At 45.0% G+C, this 16,823-nt stretch overlaps 2 protein-coding genes across 3 annotated transcripts; both read right to left on the reverse strand.

Annotated features, from left to right (window-relative positions):
• Positions 1–1,785: 1,785 nt before the first annotated feature.
• On the reverse strand, positions 1,786–13,386 carry LOC118362853 (tubby-related protein 4-like). 2 transcript variants are annotated; one of them, XM_035743521.2, is made up of 16 exons: positions 13,253–13,386; positions 12,267–12,392; positions 11,717–11,986; positions 11,301–11,429; positions 11,011–11,172; positions 10,410–10,587; positions 9,963–10,070; positions 9,730–9,893; positions 9,179–9,403; positions 8,670–8,904; positions 8,265–8,409; positions 7,879–8,023; positions 7,568–7,661; positions 7,291–7,434; positions 3,501–7,117; positions 1,786–2,981 (listed from the first exon to the last, which is right to left on the reverse strand). In XM_035743521.2, the coding sequence occupies exons 2-16, from the start codon at positions 12,282–12,284 to the stop codon at positions 2,865–2,867; spliced, it is 5,751 nt and encodes a 1,916-aa protein (XP_035599414.1). In that variant the 5' UTR covers positions 12,285–12,392; positions 13,253–13,386; the 3' UTR covers positions 1,786–2,864. The 2 variants fall into 2 exon arrangements, with proteins under 2 accessions (XP_035599414.1, XP_035599415.1); XM_035743522.2 differs by having other exon boundaries at positions 12,267–12,364; positions 13,253–13,385.
• A 371-nt stretch (positions 13,387–13,757) lies between these two features.
• On the reverse strand, positions 13,758–16,403 carry myct1b (myc target 1b). The gene is made up of 2 exons (XM_035742276.2): positions 16,193–16,403; positions 13,758–15,556 (listed from the first exon to the last, which is right to left on the reverse strand). Exons 1-2 carry the CDS (start codon positions 16,245–16,247, stop codon positions 14,979–14,981), a joined length of 633 nt encoding a protein of 210 aa, XP_035598169.1. The 5' UTR covers positions 16,248–16,403; the 3' UTR covers positions 13,758–14,978.
• Between the last annotated feature and the right edge of the window lie 420 nt (positions 16,404–16,823).

The raw sequence follows: 16,823 nt of genomic DNA on the forward strand, positions 1-16,823 counted from the left end.
GACAACCACTGTGATTATTATTATTTGACCCTGCTGATGATCTTTGAACATTTGAACATCTTGGCCATGTTCTGTTATAATCTCCACCCGGCACAGCCAGAAGAGGACTGGCCACCCCTCATTGCCTGGTTCCTCTCTAGGTTTCTTCCTAGGTTCTGGCCTTTCTAGGGAGTTTTTCCTAGCCACCGTGCTTCTACACCTGCTTTGCTTGCTGTTTGGGGTTTTAGGCTGGGTCTCTGTACAGCACTTTGAGATATCAGCTGATGTACGAATGGCTTTCGAAATACATTTGATTTGATTTGAATAGTTGAATCATCACATAACTTGTCTACAATACTTTTTCAAATAATCCTGCAGATATACAGTTAACTGCCAAAAGAAGGGAAACACCAACATAAAGTGTTTTAATAGGGCGTTGGGTCACTACGAGCCAGAACAGCTTCAATGCACCTTGGCATAGATTCTACAAGTGTCTGGAAATCTATTGCAGGGATGCGACACCATTCTTCTGTGAGGAATTCCATAATTTGGTTGATTGTGGTGGAAAACGCTGTCTCAAGCACCGCCAAAAATGATGTATATACTAACAATATACATGTATCCCTGCCATAACAATGGGAGTCATTGTCCATAAAGCGGCATGGCGGGCTGTCTAGCTCCCGCCTATCCTTTCTTTGGATTGGTGGATACATCTCACTATTGTAATCGTTTTTAACCTCCCGTATTCAATGGCAAGAGATGCTATGCTATTAGCCTCATGCCGTGAATATCCATAGCCAACTCGAGACAACTCAGATACAAAGTGTTTTTTCTCAATGTTGGCGAGATGTCACGTGTCCTACTTATATCAGTACACGCGTAACAACTTAACCATTACGAAACGTCTATAAACCTCTAGTAAAGAAGCCATACATTTTTTTGCTGACCAAATTCGACACTCTCATTGGCCTCCATACAAAAACTCTTTGCTTGGTGGGCGAAACACGGCAAATGCTGGAGGGAGGCGCCGCTTCAGAATCTCCCCTAAGTGTTCAATTGGGTTTAAATCTTGTAACTGGCACAGCTATGGCATGTGGTTTACATGGTTTTCATGCTTATCAAACCATTCAATGACCACTCGTGCCCTGTAGATGGGGGAATTGTCATAACACAGCCATGGTAGCCAAAATAATGGCCTGTCCAACATTTGTATGCCAGACCCTAAGCATGATGGGGTGTTAATTACTTAATTCACTCAGGAACCACACCTATGTGGAAGCACCTGCTTTCAATATACTTCGTATCCCTCATTTACTCAAGTGTTTCCATTATTTTGGAAGTTACAATACTTTCAGATAAAGCCGCATAAGACACATGTTAACTACTGAATAACATATTCACAAAAGTAATTAGTCAATCAAATCCAATTAAAATCTGAAAATGTAAAAAATGATAACTTGAATGTCTTCAGTACCAAGTGACACACTATTAGCAGCAATGCAGACAATATCTATCAAAAGCAGCAGCAGAAACTCCAAGGAGGCAAAGCACTTCACATTCAAATGCAATGTTCAAGTAGCATCATAACCACACCCAGTGACTAAAACACAGAGCCAACCAAGCTTATAACATTAAATTAAGGATAGCTTTTCATTTCCTTGCAGGGTTTAACATAAGATGACGGATTTGGCCGCAGGTGGGATATCAATCACCACCTTCCGGAGACACCTGAAACCCCGCCTCTTTAAGGAATACCTAGGATAGGATAAGTAATCCTTCTCACCCCCCTAAAAGATTTAGATGCACTATTGTAAAGTGGCTGTTCCACTGGATGTCATAAGGTGAATGCACCAATTGACTTAAATGTAAATGTAATATCTACTGTATGCATTTTTCCCCAGATACATGAACCATGCATTTGATGATCTTGGTGAATGATTTACACATGCATGACATTTCTTCATAGGTTCAACCAAATGAAATGAAAGGTTTGTTAACATACATGTTACAATTGAGTTAAGGATGTGTTACAATTGATGTCATATGAGGGTATGTAGTCCTACAATAACGTTTACATAATGGAAATGCGGATATTTCTAGGTCCTACAAAAACATTTACGGAAAATGATGATATTCCTAGGATCACTTCATAGAAGTGATCTTCGAAATAACATCTAAATAAACTCGATTACTTTCAAACTCATCGTGTTGTCTTTCCACAATCAACATGGCCTCCTCTCTCACAATACATTATTTCAACTTTGTCCAACATTGCACTTACTTTTCTTATGACCATTGTAACCTGCAATCTGAGTCACGCATTTTAAAATTGCACGTCTCCAAGGGCAGTCTTTAAATCCAATGCATATATACGGTAAGTAAGAGAAACGTACCTACTAAAAAGCTTTGTTGTGAGGCTTACTAAAATGTATTTCATAGCCCTATTATCCGTCAGAACTACACTGACAGTCCCGTGTTACAGGACACAGTATAATCATCTCGGATTATTCTGTCACTTTGCATCAGAGCACGTTGTAACAGAGCCATATACTGTATATGACACACATGTCAGCGTTTCTAAACTTTTGTTTCCATTGAACATGCCATACAAATAAAGGCATTTTAATGAATTCTATTCATTTACCCCACAATCTACTATTGTGTACCTTAGCAGCGCTTCCCTTCCTCCTTTTTTACGAACACATATGTGACGTTGGGTTAGAGTCAGTGACGTAGTGATAAAAAACATAGGTGGGTAAACACTGATCGCCATTTGCGGTGAGTAATGTAATGCTCCCTATACTTTCAATGCATTTTTCCCGCAAAAAGGTAGGTAAACACTTGCACAAAATATCCTCCACTACACCACTGGTTAGAGCAGTCTCTTACTTCAGCCTTTGAGTAACATTGGCTAAGGCAACAGCAAAGGCCTGCACTGCTGAGAAAGGATACTGGAAATCCAGGATATATGCGTTCCCATCGATTCTGCCAAACTGCATCACCTGTAGAAAAACAGTGGAAAAGAGACAGGAACAAAGCTGTAAGGAAGGCCTGTTTGCATCACATCTGTGGGGCATAGGTACAGATGGGCCTGGGTGGGCCTGGGTGGGCCTGTTGGCAAAATGTGTAGAATAGCATGAGATTAGCTGTGAAAATGTCCCCATGACAAAATGTGTACAATTGCAGGAATTTAGTTGCTTTCCCCAACCCCCTCAAAAAGAATAAATAAATACAAAATCATTGGCCCACCCAAATTTCTGCAGGCCCACCCACCAATGAACTTCTGGTTGTGCCACTGCTGCCTGAAGTTCAATTTGAGTGCTGACTCATCTCAGCCATAAACAGGGCAATGTGACAGTTGGTAGCAGTGGTGGGAACTGAACCCAGGCCTCCAGAGAGACTGGAAGCTCAACTTATATTTCAAGCAACCGCAAACAGATTTCCCATTCTAAATTATAAATAGGTGGTTCTTTTTTTACAATGTATCTAGGTTTCTGTAAATAATGGAAGCAAAATTTTACCTGTCTCCCGTCCAGCTCGATCTGAAAGTTCTTAGCAGACTCCTGAGTGACTCGTCCTCCGAAGTCCAACTGGTAGACCTGTGTGGCCTCATTCCAGAGTGGCTGCTTATTGGCCATGACATAGATGAATCCCTGGCTCCCCAGCCCACGGTCCTCTCTCTCATTGGCCTTCCTGCACTTAATCTCCTCCAGTTCACTGGCCATCCTCAGGCTTCTCTTACTCTTCCAACCCTTCTTGGAGCTCTGGCTCTGGTTCATCAGTTCATCTCCGCTGATGAAGAGCTCGGGCTCACTCTCCGAACTGTCCTGGAACTCGCTAGTGGTACTGGTCCTGTTGAGCTTCTTGGTTTTGTTCAGCTGCTCCCTCTGGCCTTTGAGTTTCTTCTTCTCCCTGCCGCCAAGCCTGGGGCTGGAGATGAGGGAGTTGAAGTCGGAGAGGGCGCGCCCTTCCTTTTTGGATTTGCCCTCTGAGACGGTGGTCATGTTTGCCGCCTCGGCTCGGCTGTCTAGACGTTTACGACTTTTCTTGCTGAACATGTCGGACCCCTGTCGGTCTGGAACGGGGCTTTCGTTGAGAGAAGACGGCTCCTGGAAGCTACTGGCAGATTCCGCCAGCTCCTCTGTAGGGCTTTTGGATTTCGGCAGCTCGGTTGGTGGAGGAGGAGGAAGTGTAAGAGGTGGTGGGGGGGGAGCAACAGGAGGAGGTGGGGAGAGGACTGGCTTTTCTAACACCTGATGAGACTTGCTGGGGAGGGTGGCAGAGCCTGACAGGTCCTGCATGGGTAGGCTATATGGGTTCCAGGGGTGCAGGCTAACAGGGTGCAGCTGAAGCCCAGCACAGGAGGCGGCCCCTGGGTACATTGGGGGCAGAGGGCAGCAAGCTAGGTTGGCATGGCTGGGAGGGTATCCAGGTGGCAAGACCAGGTTGGGGTCCTGCTGGGCAAACTGGGGGACTGGAGCAACTACTTCGTTGGGAGGGCAGGGTGGTGGATGGCTCTGCATGGACTGGAGTGGGGATCCATCCTGACCAACCCCTGGAGGGAAAGGTGACATGGAGATCTGGTAACCTGATGGGAAAGTAACAGTACTTGGGCTGCTGGGAGGTTTTGTTGAAAGTACAAAAGGCAGCCGTGTCATGTCCAGATGCTGAGCATTGCTGAAGATGATCGGGGGTGGTGGTTTGTGTGTTGGTGGTGGAGGTGGAGGAGGAGCTACGATAGTCTGTTCTGGGGGTATCCAGAACTCCTCTGCAGTGTTTGGGTCCCACTGGTATGGTGGAGGACGTTTCAGTGTCAAACTAACTTCCCCAAGAGTCAAGTGACGACACTGCTGACTTAATGTCTCGTCTTCGGTAAAGGCAGAGTTCACATACACAGTCCTATCCCTGCTGTTATCAACAGGACTCAGCAGATTGTAAGATGACTGAGAAGCTTGAGGCGAAGTGCTTTTGGAGTGAACAATGATGGTGCTGTGATGAGCACCTTTTCCTGTAGGGAAATCCTGTCGCACTACAGTGCCTCCTGCGATGCCACTGCTGCTACTACCACCACCACTAACACTGACACTGGTGCTGCTGCTGTTGCTGCTGCACTGAGTGCAGGTATACAGAGCCGTGGGCACCCTCTGCTGGTAAGAGAGTGCTAGGGCCGCACTGTTGATCTTAGACTTGGTTGGTAGAGTCCTTGAAGCGTCAACCATCTGGGACACCTTCAGGCGAGATTCCACGTCTCGCCGGTCAGATCGCAAGGTGGCGTGAATCATGTGACTATTGTCCATGCGTTGGGGAGGAGAAAGTGTCGTCGTGTTAATGTTAACCTGATTGGCTGGATCTGGGTAGGGGGGCGGGTCTCTGCTGGGTATGGAGTATCGTGGCACAGAGAGGCGGCTTAGAGTTGCTGAGCTGTAAGGAAGCTGGACTTTCTTACTGTCAGACGATGAGGTGACTTTAAGTGTGGCCGAACCTCCCATGCCTTGAACAGCGTAGGTGTTCTGGTTGCTTATGAGTCTTCTGCGAGGGCGACACACCTCCTCTACATTCCCACTGCTGTCAAAGGTTGTGATCCTCTCGTATCCCATCTGGTACTGGAGACCAACTGGGTGGAGTGAGAACTCGTCTTTCTTCAGACACGGGTCTGCAGTGACCAGTATGTTGGGGCTGTCACAGTTGGTGATGAGGGTCTGAGGAGCGGTGGAGGTCGTGGCGGTGGCTGCAGACACTATGGTTCCTGGGTAGGGTGGTGGAGGGTTCACCTTCCTCATCTGGATCTCAAGGGAAGTCTCTGCATCGAGGAAGGAAGGAGGTCTAGAACGTAGTGTGTCTGTGTCTATGAATGAAGGAGGTCTGGATCGGGAGGAGTCTGCATCAAGGAACGACGGGGGTCTAGACCGCAATGTACCTGTATCTGCATCAATGAAAGAAGGAGGTCTAGTCCGTATTGTGTCTATGTCGATGAATGACGGTGGTCTAGATCTTGATGTGTCTGCTTCGATGAAGGAAGGAGGTCTGGACCGTAAGCTGTCTACATCAATGAATGATGGAGGCCTGGATCGCGGTAGACTTGGCCTGCCCAGAGTATGACTCTGAGTATGCCCCTGCTCTCCTCTTTCTGGTCCCAACTCTGCACTGGGGTGGGGTATCTGTTGCAGTACCTGGAGCTGCTGCAGAGAGATGGTGGGATAGCCAGTAGGCGGAGGGGGCAAGGTGATCTGCAGCTTCAGTTGCTGCTGCATTTGTTGGTGCTGCCTCTGCATCTGTTGGTGTTGCTGTTGTATCTGCTGATGTTGCTGCTGCAGCTGCTGTTGTTGCTGCCTCATCTCTATAATCTGCTGTCGGATCTGCTGCTGTTGCTGCTGCATTTGTTGCTGCTGCTGATGCATTTGCTCATGTTGCAGTTGCATCTGTTGGTGCTGCTGAGCGATTTGCTGTTGTTGCAAGTGTTGGTGCTGATGTTGGATCTGCTGTTGTTGCTGTTGCAGTGCCGCCTGTTGTTGTTGGTGCTGTTGTTGCAGTGCTTGGTGCTGCTGAGTCTGTTGCTGCTGCTGCTGTTGGATCTGCTGTATATGATGCTGTTGTAGTTGTTGATGTTGTTGTTGAATCTGCTGTTGCTGGTGCTGTAGTTGTTGATGCTGTTGCATTCTCTGTTGTTGTTGCTGCTGCTGCTGTTGGGTTAGTATCTGCGGTGGTTGTTTGGACTGTTGTTGGTGTGTCTGTTGAGACTGAGGACGTTGTTGTTGAGGTTGTTGAGGGGGGTGATGTGGAGGCGGAGGTGGAGGCAGTGTTCCAGCTAGGAGGGGACCCATCTCGAGCCTGTTAAAGATCACCTGTCCTGGGTTGGAGTACCTTCCTAGAGTCCCACTGTACTGTGCTGCTACTGCATTCTGACCGTGATCAGGCCCTGCAATAGAGGCCGAGGCTGCTGCAGCGGCCGCTGCAGCTGAAGCCGTAGCCGTGGGATTGGTCAAGACATCCAGCTGGATGTTCTGATTGGCCAGCAGGGACTGGACCAGTCCAATGCTCTGAGTGGGAGACATGGCTTGGGCAGGGCTGTGGATGGGTGCGATGGGGATGTTGACCGTACAGGGAGGGTTGTCACTTGTCACTCCAGATGGTCCCATCACTGAAAGACAAGTCAAAGAATATTCCAATAACTTTAGGTATTGTTACGTACTACATTCATTACTAAACAGAAGTCAACATCCAACCGAAATTCATGTAAACTTGCACTTGATACTTAATTCCAGTATCAATGAATTGATGGTTTGTTTAATTGTTCATTCATTCATGACTTACCAGGCAAGTCATCCTCATCCTCACTGAAGACGTTTGGGTTAAAGACAGGCAGGCTCATGAAGTCAAGTGATATTTTCCGGACCTCCGGAAGGTAGATTGTCATCTGCCTTGGTTGTAGATGCAGTAAACTGGTCTTATAGATAACTAAAACAGAGGAAAACATTTCTACAATCAAATTGGAATGAAATGGAGTAGTCAACATAAAGGAATAATAAAAAATAGGGTAAATACTGAAAATATGTCCGTGTTTTTTCCCTCCAAATGTTGGTGATCTTACCTGCACCAAGATTAGCAGGTAGGAAAGAAGCAAGTCCAACGATTTTGAACTTTGTCCCCCAAATATTGGACGTGACTTGAGCAAGATAATTATGCTGTGAAATCAAGCAAATAGATTAATATTTTTTATTATGTAAAAAATGATCCAGAACCCAGAACCAAATATTGCATGAGCTAGCCAGCTAGCTATACCCGGTTAACTTCTGGGCACAGAAGTGGCTAAATCTAAACATGCAGAAACCACAATTTCAGCTCCTAACCACTAAAGAACCACTATACCAATGTTCCACATGACACATATTCAGACAATACCTCAGAGATTCCATCCATGGACATCTCTCGACGCGTCAAACTGGGAGATCGAATTGGTGGCTTCTTTGTTGGTAACCGGGGTGATCGTGGGCCTTCTTGACTAGCCCGGGACATTTTGGGAGATTTTCTAGATTCCATGTTCCTTCTATGCCAGACAACAACCAAAACAAATGGCAAACAAAGCCAAAATAGACCAATTTAAAATGATGAACAAATAACATTTGAAAGAAATAAAATGATCAGTATGACCTATTGAAGAAGGTTGAACTTTTTGTATAACATGGATCGGCTACTAAAGGTAATGGTTAGGATTCGGGTTGAATATGGTAAACATTAGTCTTATAACCTCACTCTTCCAGAGTCCAGACCATTGTAATGAAAGATACCTGGAAAGCTTGGGTGACCCGTTTCCTCTGGACAGTTTAGGGGACTTCTTCCCGACCCACTCATCACTCAACTCAATGTCGCTGGAGTCCGAACAGTTACAGCTGTCAGTCATGTAGGAGATCATAGCATTCACACACACCTCATCTGGAGGGGGAAAAAACAACAACAAACAAGCAAATAAACAAACAAACAAATAACAAATTTAAAAAATCATATTTGACTCCTCTATAAACAGGTCAGAACAGTAGAACTTCAGGAAAAAAATATACAATATACATGTGAACACACATTAGTAGGGTTGCCCAACTCATCATGATATACCGGTCTAAAATGAGCTGTTTGTGTGTAACATACTAACTATTTTTGAAAGTGCATTATAATAAATCTTTCTGTGCCAATCCCACCTGCTTTGCTGTCTGTTTTAGGGTCTATGATGATGAACTCTGGCCGTAGCTTGCTGATGCGTCTGCCTTTGAGGATGGGCACCAGACCACCTAGGTGTTCCAGGTAGAGGGTGTAACAGGGTCCCCCTGCCTCTGGGTTGTCCTCCGCTCGCTTCATGGTGCAGTGCAGCCTCTCGTTACCAGCTGTGGGGTAGCTGACAAAGTCCCGGATGTTGTTGGGATCAGGAATAGGAGGCTAGAGAAACAAGAGAAAAGCATTAACAGTTGGTTCCAGTCCGCTCCCTACCCCTACCCCTTCCCCTTGGCCCTTACCCCTTTAGATCGTTAGGATCTGGATAGGTACACTCAGGGTAGTGATGGAGCTTCCAGCATATCCCCTGCACCTTACCGATCTACAAACATTGAAGGATTACGACCAAGGGGTCCTGTCATTTTGAAATGAACAAGTCCAGATGGCTTTGAGCTCAGATAATAACCTACAGTAGCCAACTGAATAAAGCGTATTTTACCTTGATGGTGGGTATGAAGGCGGTTGTGACATAGGAACAGAGTAAGGAGGGCATGTTTAGTTTGCCCACGTCCCTCTCCTCCCGCAGGGCACTGGCGATGCCCTGTTGGCACAGCAGCTGCAGGCTGGCCACCCGGTGCTCCACCCGCACCACGTACAGCGCCGTGCCACACGCCAGGAACAGACGAGAGTCTCTGTGGCCCCAGCAGATAGTGGTGATGGGGCGCTGCAAGGCAAAGGTTGACAAGGCAGGTTCCCAGTCGGCCCTGTTCTGTTGTATTCACATTCTATGGAACCTTGATTTCTGGCTTTCTCCATAGACCACTAAACGAGACTTGGAAGTGCGGCGACAGTACATTTCATGTCAAGTATACTTTCTGTTAATATTGTAGTTATTCATTGAAGATTTCAGATGACTTATAGAATTGGACTTATACGTGTTAGAGGACCTACCCAGAAGGCAAAAATTACGCCATCACAAACAAATTACAACCAGTTTGTAAATATCATACAATAACATTTCAGAAAAGTGAATCAAAGAGGGGAGCTCACCTGGGCAGGTGTTTCTAACGTGTAGATATGTTCTCCTTGGACGTTGTAGAATTTGACCAGGGCGTTCCTCACGATAGGGTCAGAGGGGACTCCAGGGAGCCCATGTCTCTCCATCCCAGCTGCCGCCAGGAGGTCCCCCTGAGAACACCACTGGACCTCCACATCTGAACAGGAGGAGCTCAGTCACAACACATTCGGTCCGCCCACACGTTGAAGACTGAAAAAGTCATTACCTTTGAGTCCTGAGCGGATGACGGTAGGAGCGAGGTCATCGTAGTTGTTCATCAAACTGATGTCTCCTGATATGAAGCTAACTGTCAGAAGGGGCTTCAGGATACGCACTTGGGAGAGAGAAATAAACACATTAGCCTCCTGGCTAATGTGCACGATCATAGTGTTCACAGTAGAGGTAAAAAGAATGTTATCACATCTCTTTTTTTCACATTCGAGAGCGGTACAAGACATTTACATTTTACATTTAAGTCATTTAGCAGACGCTCTTATCCAGAGCGACTTAAGAACAGGGATGTTCTTCTCTCTCGCTTGATTGTTTACAATGTGTGACCTTGAGCTGGGTTATTGTCATACGACGCAGCGTCACTCTCTGTGCCCATAGAATCAGTGCCTAAATGATCTAAATAACCACACTACCTTGCATTATCATTATTACAGTATCTTACCTTGAGGTGGGTTGTCATCAGAGTCGGTGTCGCTTTCTGTGCTGTCCTCCACTAGGAAGCAGGGGCAGTTCCATGACATGCCGACGATGCCATCAGACTCGTGTAGCAGGACATGGGCCAGCATGCGACCATGACAGTCCATCACTATCACCTGACCGTCGGCTGTACCAAACAACACCTGAAGTAAAGGCAGTTGGCAGGAATCCTTATTTTCTGAGAGAAAACATCAATGGGGGTGGTCTCCTGGACAAAGATTAAACCTAGTCCTAGACAAAGAGTAAGTAAACTGTGTCCGAGCCAGAACAGCCCATAGGGGCAGGGAGCCTATCAAACTTTTCTGCAGAACAAGGCAGCTTGATGTACAAGTACATGTCCTGGACAGGCAATAGACAAACAAGTATGCAAGAATCTCAAATGAGCATGCTTTATAGTCAAGGCTAAATCTGTGTCCCCGAAACCAACAGATTATTTCATATATTGTTTGCCTGTAACAAAAAGGTCAATACTATAATATGTATCTTATTTGTTTGTAAAAGGGCAATACATGCTCAATGTTTTGTTTAGGTTCAGCCAGAAACCAGGTTAGCTCAGGTGTACCTACCTGTTGGTCGTCAGGTGTCCAGATGCCACAGGTGATCTGGCTCTCCAGGTTGATCTCTGAGGACCAGTGTCTCTGTCCGCTGACTGACCCCACCAAGACAAACCCATCCCTGTAGGCGATCAAGGCCTGAGTGCCATCATGGGACCATGTGAAATCACTCACCTTATGGAGAGATTAGAAATGCATCCATTATATTATCTTTCCAGCATTACATAATGTTTTCACCAATACATTATCTTTCCCAATAAAAAATATAGTAAAAATATCGTACCCGGGCATCTTATACCTACCTGGGCACCACGGTCATTCACTAACTCTACAGACCACCGTCCCTCATACTGAATCCAGACGAAGATGCCTCCCTCCATGTCACACGTGGCCAACTTCTGAAAGGGCTCATTCCAACGAACCAACACAACCTGCAAAGGGAAGTATGCAACTGCTATTATACTTCACGAACACAGGGGGCTCTCTAGGAATGTGAAAGTGGAATACAATTCATATTCAAAATGAGATGCACATGCTGAATGAGAGAAAGTACAAAACAGTCCACGTCCTCCACCTACTCTACATCGCCTATTTTATACTAACACAAAATGCTCTTTTGTGATGATTGTCAGATTAAATCTGGGTGTTTATATATGAGGGCATTTTTTATTAATTCTGCAAATAAACTCAGTTTCGGAAAAAAAATAACAAGACCCACCTCACTGTTGTGTCCTCGCAGGTTGAAGTTGATTCTCTGAGGAGTGTTCCTGTCTCTCCTGCAGTGGCTGGATGTGAACGTCACGCCCACCACCCCTCTCCCGTTCCCTGTGGCCAGCCAGCCCTCCTCATGGTAGCGCCGCTGGCACACCGGCTTGTCCTTCTCGCTCTTGGGGACCCGGCCCTTCCAGGAGAGGCAGAGGATGTTGGAGTCGCTGCAGAGGATGGGACCATGTTCCACAGTAGCCAACATCCCTACTGAGTGACCAGGCTTGGAGGTAAGCAGAGGAGGAGAATATAGTGGAGGTTGGTGTCTTTCTTCAAGGGTATCATTGACTGACTTGATTTATTTTGTTTTGTTTTTCGTTTGTGTTTTTATATCACTCTTTACTCTGGATTATTAGGTAGGCTCATGTGCTTAGGTTGTTTCTGCAAGAGGTAGGCCTAGCAAACCATCCAATACAGTCAAGTCATAACACAACATTACTAGGTAATGTATGACCAGGTAATGTAACATAGAATAGAATTATAATAGCCTACATGTTACTCACCTCAAAGTTCCTGGACATTGTTGACTACAATTCCTCCTTTGTAGGTGGTGTCCATGTTTCCATTCAGAAGGTGGGTGCACTAAAGAGTGAGATATTTCCTAATTCCCAGATGGAGAAAATCTATCACTGAAAAGATTCAGAGCATCACACAGCATTCAGTTTACTACATGGAGACAACCTGGTCCTCATGTCTTGAAATGTCCATCCTGATTACATGGTGGCCTATGGCAGGTCTTTTCAATAGGCCTGTGTCTTCATGAAGTGATTCCAATCAAGTGTCGGAAATACTGTAGCTACAGTATGGAAATATGCAGTTTGATGACTATTCTGTGTCAAATAAAAATAAAAAGCTAAAGAATAAATGTGTATTTTTTATTCCAAGTTATCTATAGCTTATATATAGATTCCATCGAAGGGGTGCAGCCTTTAAACAGGAAAAGCACTGCCTTGTCCATTCAGTGCATCAACCTTGAAACGTATCTTACTCTCAGCTATGACATGGGAATGTCTAGAATCCTGGTCTCTATGCAACACTGCATTGAACATTCTGAACCGAACACTCTTGCCATCGTGTCTCCATAGATACGGAGAACGTCAGTCTGTTACGTCATTAACACGATACTAATTCAATAAAACTTGTAGATTTCAATGAATAGACAGAATAAGAATCATCCCTTAAATGGCAGTACGCGAAATAAATAACCCACCACCCCACAGTATGCCCAGTATCCACCGGCTATATTTTCCATATTTACATTAAGATGGATAATCAATGAATCAATCAAATCGCCCTGTCGTAGTGAATGAAAATACATTTAGACTGAACGTAATCAATCACCCTCATCCACCGCTATTCGTTGAGATTGAATCAGTGGATAGGAACCTGTATAAAAACATGATGTCCCTTGCTCGTTGCCCTTTATCTGACCAATTCCAATTCTGACAAAATATGCAGGACACCAACACGAACAAGATGCAGAACTCACTTGATCAAATATAAGGTCGCTGCCATATCCTTCATCTGCGCAGTCCACCATAGATTGCCAGGCTGCTTTCTGCTGACGCTCCTCCGTGCGCCTTTAATGCCGGTTGCCATGTAGTTTTCATTGCTATGTTGGCTTCATTGGGTGCGTTACAGGTTGACTTCATTGTAGTCACGCTGCGCCGATCATCAGATCTCACAAATCCCGGAGAAGCGTTCAATATCTCAGAAAACATGTCAGTGTGATATAGCAATCTTCTGATAAAAATAAATTAGATTTTTAATTTGATTTGAGACCCGCGGCGTGAATACCAATACCAAAACCCAAAGACATGCTACTTGCAGAGAAAAATCAGTTGATTAGAAAATAAAATATCAATGGTGATCACAGTGGGTCAACAGATGAACATATGAAGATATTTCTCCAGCAATAATCAGAAATAATTTAGCAACAAAAACAGAAATATATAAACTCAGCAAAAAATGAAACGTCCTCTCACTGTCAACTGCATTTATTTTCTGCAAACTTAACATGTGTAAATATTTGTATGAACATAACAGGATTCAGCAACTGAGACATAAACTGAACAAGTTCCACAGACATGTGACTAACAGAAGTGGAAAAATGTGTCCCTGAGCAATGGGGGGGGTCAAAATCAAAAGTAACAGTCAGTATCTGGTGTGGCCACCAGCTCCATTAAGTACCGCAGTGCATCTCTTCCTCATGGACTGCACCAGGTTTGCCAGTTCTTGCTGCAAGATGTTACTCCACTCTTCCACCAAGGCACCTGCAAGTTCCCAGACATTTCTGGGGGGATTGGCCCGAGCACTCACCCTCCGATCCAACAGGTTCTGTCTGGTCCAGCGACGGTGGGTTTGTGCCCATAGGCAACGTTGTTGCCGGTGATGTGGGGTGAGGACCTGCCTTACAACAGGCCTACAAGCCCCCAGTCCAGCCTCTTAGACTGAACGTAATCAGCGGACAGTCTGAGCACTGATTGAGGGATTGTGCATTCCTGATGTAACTCGGGCAGTTGTTGTTGCCATCCTGTACCTGTCCCACAGGTGTGATGTTCGGATGTACCGATCGTGTGCAGGTGTTGTTACACGTGGTCTGCCACTGTGAGGACGATCAGCTGTCCATCCTGTCTCCCTGTAGAGCTGTCTTAGGCGTCTCACATTGCAATTTATTGCCCTGGCCACATCTGCAGTCCTCATGCCCCCTTGCAGCATGCCTGAAAAAGACAGGGTCCTGAAAAAGGTGCGTTTCTTTTTTTGCTTTTATGGAAAATCATACCTCTTCTCTACAGACATATCACAGAAATGTTCAGATGTATAACATGTAGATAGATCACATAAGACTGAATAATAATTACAACTTTATTAACAACTTTATCAACATATCACAGAAACGTGGGCCATAATAGACAATCCTCTCGAACCTTCATCTTCTTTTATATAGATTCCATTGGGATACACACCATTCTTCAACATAAACATAACCTATGGTCAGTCAGAGCACAATCTATTTATTTAGATTTCTTAGATAGTAGACTGAATAGAAGGCAGGTTGGACGATGGCCCAAAGAAGGACCAAAGGTCACCTTACTCAAAACTGAACAGTTCTCCATAAGACAGAGCCCCTATCTCTTCCAAAGGCCCCCAGTAGTAAAGCCTATACTGTAGTAACCAGTCAACCTATGTATCCCAGGCAGCATATGGTGACATCATCAGGTGCATGTCTCTTGAAAGGCATTGATGACACTGTCATATGTGGGAGGAGGAGTCTGTGTGGGCAGGAACCCTTTAAGACTGCTGTTTCCCAACCAAAAAGAATTCCGTTGGGGTTGATTTGGCATGAGGGAGGCAGTATCTACTGCTGATGAATTGTTGGCAGTAGTGTCATGAAGAGGCAAAGTATCCTGGTTGTTAGTGTCACCCTCAGCCCCGTCACCTTGACCCATCCTGCTGCCCTTGGGCACTGGTCGGAAGGTGGATGATCCTGAGCTGGTCTTCTTCCCCAGTGGGCCAACCGGCTCCACCGATGGTTGTCTATATAGGCTCAGAATACCTCTTCCGAGGCTGTTGTCGCTGTGCCGGTCGAACACTGTGCTCCGGTAGAGGCCTTGGCAGTTGGCTATGGGGTTGTGTGAGCGCTGGGAGGTGGCTGAGCGGTGCTGCTGTTTGGGACGCCTGGTAATGCGGGTGGATGCCCTGCGTCTCGACAGCCATGTTAGGAGGATGTAGATCAGCGCTCCAATCAGGAGGCCCAACAACATGGACAGACAGAAGGCTAGGACTAGGTTCCCTGGAGGAAAAGGAGGAAGATATTAGACAACTTTTTTAGATTTTCCCTAATTTAATGTCATCGTATTTGAGGTGAACTGATACTGAGGGCAATCAAGTTGATATTTGGTTGTAATGACATCATTGCAACCAGTTTTGCCTGCTGGGGTTGATCAAAATGGAGTGGCAAGGAACTCACTTGTTGGATAAATTAGTTTTCAGATTCAAAATGGCAGTATACATTCCTTGGCAAATTGCAATTGATTGCTTCCATGGTTCACAATTTACATTTTCACAAATGAAAAACCGACAGTGGTAAATCGACTACTCGAAGATGGTCTCATATCACTTAATGGACGGACTGTAGGTCAAATTCAGACAATAACTTTGATAACACATTTACTGTGAACACAGAACTAAACAGAAGTTGAGTGGTCCTTTGGTAGAGCATGGTGCTTGTAACTCCAGGGTAGTTGGTTTGCTTGCAGCGACCACCCATACGTAAAATGTATGGATAAAAGCGATAAAAGCGTCTGCATAATAGCATATATTAGTAGTAGTAGTATTATATAAGACTAATGCAGTCATTTAAAGATAGAATACTCATATCCCTTAATGAAAAATAAACACATTAAAAAGGCAGGCTTAAAATTCTTACCAATGTTAAATGATTTTAGTATATCCAGAAATGGATTTGTCTCATTGAACGCCATTATACTAACGAAAAGAAAAGTAGTTCACATCCAAACTGAGAACACTGCAGCACATTGAACTGGACTCTTTTCAAGACAGGCTGTCTGCTTGGTCCATTTCTTCCTGTCTGTTTTGTTTGCAATAGTGGAAATGTTGCTGTCATGCTTCCTGCCTCTCTCTCTACTTTTTAAATTTAGCTTGTGCTTTTCTTATCTGCGTGGGGCAGAACTTTGGGAAACAAGGCTGCTTCCTCTGACATCATTTCCTCTTGATTAATGAACAATCAATGTTCCTCTTGAACAATGGCTTCTTGGCTCTGTTATGAAATACTGTAATTTACTTGTATTTGAATGGCAACGTTGTGACTTTTAGATCAGGAGCCTTTTTCATGTTATATAGAGTGTTTTTAAGGGTATATTGTCTAAGGTATAGTGATAGGGGCAGTGAGGATATAGTGTACACAATCATCTCAATGTTTCCAAGTGTCTTGCAAGTGTTCCACAAGAGATATGTATGATAAGCAAACCTAACAAAACGTCACTATCCAATGGAACGTCTGCAGTGAACACTATCAAGTATACAGCCTCTGATGGGAT

The sequence above is a fragment of the Oncorhynchus keta genome, chromosome 29 (genome assembly GCF_023373465.1).
Source record: "Oncorhynchus keta strain PuntledgeMale-10-30-2019 chromosome 29, Oket_V2, whole genome shotgun sequence".
Lineage (NCBI taxonomy): Eukaryota > Metazoa > Chordata > Actinopteri > Salmoniformes > Salmonidae > Oncorhynchus > Oncorhynchus keta.